The sequence below is a fragment of the Nansenia antarctica genome (genome assembly GCF_963989245.1).
Source record: "Nansenia antarctica genome assembly, chromosome: 12".
NCBI classification, from domain to species: Eukaryota; Metazoa; Chordata; class Actinopteri; order Argentiniformes; family Microstomatidae; genus Nansenia; species Nansenia antarctica.
The window spans coordinates 24,572,859-24,580,358 of NC_137682.1; the positions used below are offsets into that span (position 1 = coordinate 24,572,859).

Below are 7,500 nucleotides of genomic sequence, written 5' to 3' on the forward strand. Positions count from 1 at the left end.
TCACCACAGCCTCCCCATAGAAATACATCATGCCATCACCACAGCCTTCCCATAGAAATACATCATGCCATCACCACAGCCTCCCCATAGAAATACGTTTGACAGCGGATGATGGTAGACATATTTAATTTAAAGTTATCTATCTAACATTAGGCTGATTTGTGCATGATAGTCACGCGTTTTGACCTATTTCCATGTCGCATTTTCCCACTTTGAAGGCATAACGTCGCTATAGCTGTGGCACTTAATAAACCAAAACACGCAATCTAATCCGAGCAGTTGTTATGATGTAATATTATTGATGGGTGTGGAGAGCAGTGAGCGGGAGACTGGATGTGAGCAGCGAGCGACACCAGACTCATGATAGCAGTGATGGGTTTTATCATGTAGCTGACTAATGCCGTGGACAGCGGCTGTTTCTCCAGTGTTCCTGTCACATCAGATTTCGTAACTAAAATAAATCTGCGCTCTGTGTCTAACGTTATCTATCTAACGTCTTAAGGCTGATCTGTGCATGATTGCATTTCCCCCCTTTGATGGCATATGACACTATAGCTGTGGTACTTATTAAACCAAAACTGTGCTCCGTGTCTACTAACATTATCTATCTAGCGTTACATATTCTAAGGCTGATTTGTGCATGATAGTCATGCATTTTGACACATTTCCATGTCGTATTTCCCCCCCTTTGATGGCATATGACGCCCGAAACTTAACTTAAGTTCAGCCGCGAAGTTGTTGCACTGTTGTCCTATATCAGTGCAGACTGGCAGGGTATGAACACGGGTTGCTAGCCAACAGAACACCGTTATTCTGTCATGGTCTGATAATAAAGCACTGTTCTTTTTAATTTGATGACTTGTTTGATCGATTGAATCGCTCGCGATTCATTGTGAATGAATCGCGAGCGTAAATGCTTTTCTATGACACTGCTGATGACGTATCAGAGTCTTGAAGGGTCGTCCCATTTCATAGGGAAAGATTTCAACCACTACGGCTTGTGGCTCTGAACAGAGGCCTCGGCTCCAAAGTGAGTGGCACTCCAAAACCAGCCGTAGGGGTAGGGAAGGGAAACGGGATTGGGCCTAAGCCTTCGCACTATGCTTGTTCTCACCCCACCCCCCCTCTCATCTGATAAGACTGAGGGCCCATGTATGAGTGCAGATAGCAGTTAATAGAGGTTACCATGGTGACTGCCACCATACCATATTTAACAGAGGCAGGCAGATGAGGGGCACTCGAATAGCTCAGTCAGCTGCACGCTCCAATCAGTGCTGTGAAAGCCCACATGCTGGCATGCACACAAACATGCTCACACACACACACACACACACTCACACACACACACACACACACACACACGCTCTGTCTCCACGGTGACAATTGGTATCTGGGGACAATGCTATCTCTGTGAGACTGATTCCAGAGGCAACTGCTGCCTCACACGTACACGGCTCCCAAGATCCCCACTCTAAATGAGATAACTGTAGGCTAACTTCTGACCATCATATATCCTCTTTTACTTTTCCATTGAAAAGGCACTGATGGCTAACAAATACAGAACCTCTCCTCTTTAGCGTCACCATGCTAACATACAATACATGCTAACATGCAATGCACTATGCTAACATCCAATTGCTGCCTAGCCTAGCCTAGCCTTGTATAGGCCGTAGGTATAGCCTCACGAGTGTTTCCCTAGAGTACAGGTTAAAAGAAAAGTGAGATTTGTCTCTATCCCAGCCCAGGATTAGTCCACACGGCCAGAAAACAGCATATAAACATTTATGTGAGAGAGAGAGAAAGAGAGAGAGAGAGAGAGAGTATTCCTGTTATGACTTCCAGCTGTGGTAATGTTGATGGAGAGAGGGGGAGGTGGGGGGAGGGGGGGGGAAAGCAAACAGGAAATTATCAATTTCAATTCCACCCCTCTGCACTACTGCTATCTGCCATCTTCTACCTTTTCTGTTCCTCGACAATATCACTCTTTCTCTTCTTATCCTGACCCTGAACACCGGTGTCCCACAGGGCTGTGTGCTGAGCCCTCTCCTCTTCTCCCTCTTCACCCACGACTGCGTGCCTGTGCAAGGCTCTAACACCATCATCAACTTTCGCAGGCGACAACACGTTGGTAGGTTCTGATACGTGACAGCGATGTTGGGAGGAGGTGCAGCTCCTGGCGGTGTGGTGTGCCAACAACAACCTGGCCCTCAACATCAAGAAGACCAAGGAGGGGGGTGCTTGGTGGCGTAACGCACACAAGGGTCGACCGTGTAACAGCAGGGTTCCTGGTTCGATTACGGCCGCGGACATATCCTGCATGTCATCTCTCTCTCTCTCTCTCTCTCTCTCTCTCTCTCTCTCTCTCTCTCTCTCTCTCTCTCTCTCTCTCTCTCTCTCTCTCTCTCTCTCTCTCTCTCTCTCTCTCTCTCTCTCTCTCTCTCTCTCTCTCTCTCTCTCTCTCTCTCACCATTCCTTCCTGTCAAATCTCTACTGTCTCTATCGCCATAAAAGGAAAAAATATTACACCCCCCCAATCTATCAGTGGGATGGAGGTGGAGCGTGTCTCCAACTTCAAGTTCCTGGATGTCCACCTCGGAAGACCTCTCTTGGACCCTCAACTCCTCCACCCCTGGTCAAAAAGGCGCAGCATACGTGACTGTACATACTATACTTCCTGAGGAGACTGAAGAAAGCCCATCTGTCTCCTAGGATTCCGGTCAACTTCTAGCGTCCTGACAAACTGCATCCCAGTGTGATGCGGCGGCGGCTCTGTCTCCGACTGGAAGGTGACCTGCAACGGGTGTGTGTCCACTGACTCTTAGCTGCTCTAGGCCTGGCAAGCAAGTGTTGAAAACCGCCCAGCGCATCACCTGTGCCCAACTCCCTGCCATCGAGGGCCTCCAGGAAAGTCGGTGTCTGCGGAGGGCGCGAGGCATCATTGGAGACACCTCTCACCCCAGTCACAGTCTGTTTGCCCTCCGACCCTCCAACAAGCGGTACAGGATCCTCAGTAACCCGCACCAGCAGGCTCAAGAACAGCTTCTTCCATACAGATGTCACTCTGCTGAACAACCCCCCCCCCTCCTTCTCCCAACAAGAGGAACATTGACTCCCAGTATCAGTGTTGTACCCTCACCCAATAGCTCTACTGGCTGCTCACTCAGGACTTCAATTTAGCTTTTTCACTACTGCTTGTTTGTACGTACCATATTTATTAGATTGGTCTCTAATTATACATCTTACATGTATGTAACATACCTCAAGACCTATTGCCCTTGTTCTGTACATATCATGCTTATGTATTTATCCTCGCTGTAATACCTTATACTGTAATAACATGCACTGTCTACCACCATCACTGTCTATCATGTCTTTTGCAACTTGTCACTATTTGCACGATCTGGTTAGATGCTAAACGACATTTCGTTGTCTCAGTACTCTAATCTAATCTAATCTACTCTTTCCCTTCCTCTCTTTCTCTACCATACAGTACCAGTCAAACGTTTGGACACAAGTGTCTGGTACTGTAGTTTTACCATCAACCTCAGTTGACCTCAGTTGACACTGTCTGTCTCTGTCCTGCTTTCTCCTCTTCCCCAACTCCACCCTGTCAGCCCCTTTTCTGCACTACTGCAGCAGCCATGTCAACTCTGTATACTACCCTAGCCCCCAAAGACCAGAGAGAAAGTGAAGGGGGGGGGGGGGAGAAGGGAGGGGGCAAGGTGTGCCAGTGGCACAGGATCATTACAGTTTTCTGCCACTTGTGTAGAGGAAAAGAAAGGAGAGGAGACTAGACGAGAGAAAAAGAGAGTATAGGAGAGGGAAGGGAGAGAAAAGAAGAGAAGAGGAGAGGAGACATGATTGAATAATTGATCTGGGAAAGGAGAGATGGATGGATAGCGTCAGGTTCCCCGAAGAGAGGGAGGCGGTGTGGGTAGGAGGGGAAAAGGAGAGGAGGGATGCATGAATGGAGGGAGGGAGTTTCTCTCTGGGGAAGGGGGCAGCTAAGGTTTCAGAACACTGTGACATAACACCTGACAGAGAGAGAACACCATCTGAATTAGTCTTTTAAAGAATCCAAGCCCAAATACAAACGGACAGTGTAACCCGATACTAACTGATACTCGTCGCCATCACAGCTCACAGTGTTCATGTGATCGTCATTCATTAAAACATAAAAGTGTGCCTAAAATCAAGCCCCCCACAAACATTCCAATCCAAATCATGTGGGAGGGGGTCCTGTTCCAAGTGGATCTGTGTGACAGAGCTAAGATTGGGCCACATGAACAGGTGTCCTAAAGAGTTGCCTGTGCAGAAAGGTCAGGTCAGCTGTAGTGGCAGCTGGATCGTTAGGCACACATGGAGGCTGGTTAGCTCTGGACAGGCCCGGGCTTACATGTCATTCAACATGTTTAAAGACTGGGTTGAACAGATAACGATAGGCTATTTTCCCAGTCAAGCCGGCCTGTCTAATTCTACCTCTTTGATGGAGGGGAAGAAAAAGACAATACACATGAACAATAGCCGGGGTATCACATATCACCCCCATGCTGAGAACCTGGTCCTCTTGGCAACAGGAGAGCATAGAAACATATCATATACTGTATGAATGTACATAACATGTCTCATCTCCAAACAGAGGTGATAACTATAGGGGAGGCCAGGTCTGGTTGTCATAATTCATACTTTTTCCCATGTTTTATGCATTTCAACATTTTTCAATCCAATGTGACAAGCAACCCCCCTCAAAAGTCTATTGACCAACCAGCCCCAACCAGATATTTGTGCTGGTAAATAGGATGCTCCTGTCGATATCCAAATATAACATATATATATATATATATATATATGTTACGGTACATGTGGGAATACGGTACATGTGGGAAAACTAGGGTTAGGGTTAGGGTTAGACATGCCAGCATGTACCAAGCATACAGTATACCAAGTCACCCTAGCACCTAACCCTAACCCTAATTATGTACCATAACATATATATATATATACATACACATCAAAAACCTTTGTTTTCCAAGGAGGAAAATGATACAATAGGATATATGTTATATATATACAGTATATCCTATGAATTACTGTATATATATATAACATAATCCTATTGTATCATTTTCCTCCTTTTATCAACATCCAACAAATGTTTTTGATGGAGAGCAAGCCATACAAACGTTGTTCTTATGTGTAGTTCCATCCATTTGAGCACTATGATAACCAACCAACAGCCTTTCCACAGTGGGGCATGTTACGCCATGTGTACCAGTGTGTGCCACAGTCCCTCCCAGTCTACCACGGTGCTTACCTCATTAAATAACTGCCTAATCGGTGCTTCAAACGCCAAACGGCCAAACTGCCAAAAACTGCTTAAGTTAACAGACATGTTTTGCTAGTGTCTCTGATTTGACTACCTTATGAACTGCAGAATATAAACAACAGCTATCCTACAGGGCGGGACTAGAAAGCCCAGATGTGGAACTTCAAACAGGGCTTGTTCACTAGAAGCAGCCGGTCATTCAGCACCAGCTGGCCGCTAGTAAGCCTTGGTGCCCACTGGCACCGCTGTCCACACGCCGCTGCCGGGACGTCAAACCCAGTCTAAGCCTTGGTGCACACTGGCACCGCTGTCCACACGCCGCTGCCGGGACTTCAAACCCAGTCTAAGCCTTGGTGCAGCACACTGGCACCGCTGTCCACACGCCGCTGCCGGGACGTCAAACCCAGTCTAAGCCTTGGTGCAGCACACTGGCACCGCTGTCCACACGCCGCTGCCGGGACTTCAAACCCAGTCTAAGCCTTGGTGCACACTGGCACCGCTGTCCACACGCCTTGGTGCACACTGGCACCGCTGTCCACACGCCGCTGCCGGGACGTCAAACCCAGTCTAAGCCTTGGTGCACACTGGCACCGCTGTCCAAACGCCGCTGCCGGGACTTCAAACCCAGTCTCCTCTACACCCACCTCCTCCTCCTCCTCCTCTATACCACCACCACCAGCTCCTCCTCCTCCTCCTCTGGACGTCAAACCCAGTCTCCTCTACACACACCTCCTCCTCCTCCTCCTCTATACCACCACCACCAGCTCCTCCTCCTCCTCTGGACTTCAAACCCAGTCTCCTCTACACCCACCTCCTCCTCCTCCTCCTCCTCTATACCACCACCACCAGCTCCTCCTCCTCCTCTGGACGTCAAACCCAGTCTCCTCTACACCCACCTCCTCCTCCTCCTCCTCCTCCTCTATACCACCACCACCAGCTCCTCCTCCTCCTCTGGACGTCAAACCCCGTCTCCTCTACACCCACCTCCTCCTCCTCCTCCTCTATACCACCACCACCAGCTCCTCCTCCTCCTCTGGACTCAGAGTCCCAGTCTCCTCTACACACACACAACAAAGGAGGGAAGAACAACAATTCCTATTTTCCTCCAAATCCTCCCATAGGGTCAGGTGACACCATGGGTGTGCCCCATAGACAGTGGGTACGGTGATGGGAACTCTTTACACAACGGCCACACACACACACACACACACAGACACACACACACACACACACACACACACACACACACACACAGACACACACAGACACAGACACAGACACAGACACACACACACACACACACACACACACACACACACACACACACACACACACACACAAACTGTGATGATACCGTGGGTGCGCCTGTGGGAACTCTTTAAAAAAAAAAAAAGAGCGCGCTTCGGAACAGAATACACGGACACACTCTGACAAGGTCAAAGGTCAAAAGGCCAGATAAAACACATTCCATATTCCTGTGAAGTGCGTCTGCGAGTATTCGTTCTCTCTCTCTCACCCTCTTTCTGAGGCGTGGTGTTCTCCTCGTCCCCTCCCTCTTTCTCTGCCGTGCAGCGGTATCCTTTCTTTTTCAGGATGTTGCAGATGAGTATCCCTAGTAGTCCCATCACACAGAATATTGGCACCAGAGCGAACACAGCGTACTCGGCACTCTTCTCCTCCGCGCTACGGACCGCCGTTCCGTTGACCGGACCGCCCGCGCCGCTCGCCGGACCCTTCCCCACGGTACGGACCGTACGGCTGTGGGGAGGACCAGCAGGGGGGCCTGGGGGCAGCGAGAGAGAGAGGAGGTGGAGAGAGAGGAGGAAGAGTTGAGATAGAAGGGTGTAAGGGGGAAAGGGAGGAGAGAGAAGTAGAGCGAGGGAGAAAGAGGGAAAGTCATCTAACGACCTGGAGAGATATTCCAACAATGCCGAGCAAAAGTATTCACAGTGGTAGAAACACACTGTTACATCTCACACATGGACACGCACGCGCACGCGTGCACACGCACACACACACACACACACACACACACACACACACACACACACACACACACACATACCCCTCAAACAGGGATTCAGGGTGGAGGGTTTTCGCTTGGTAGTTGGGTGGAACCTGCAAACAGAAAAAGACTCATATCAAAACAACAACACATCCATGTATACACACAG

The 7,500-nt window shown here is 49.0% G+C and overlaps 1 protein-coding gene across 1 annotated transcript in view; it reads right to left on the reverse strand.

The window, feature by feature from the left end:
- Positions 1-7,500, reverse strand: part of relt (RELT TNF receptor) — a gene marked incomplete at both ends in the record, with an annotated part of 16,151 nt that overhangs the window by 6,555 nt on the left and 2,096 nt on the right. The window contains 2 exons of the mRNA XM_080543662.1: positions 6,843-7,109; positions 7,392-7,444. Coding sequence (XP_080399788.1) covers positions 6,843-7,109; positions 7,392-7,444 — 320 coding nt within the window. The remainder of the gene's footprint in view (positions 1-6,842; positions 7,110-7,391; positions 7,445-7,500) is intronic.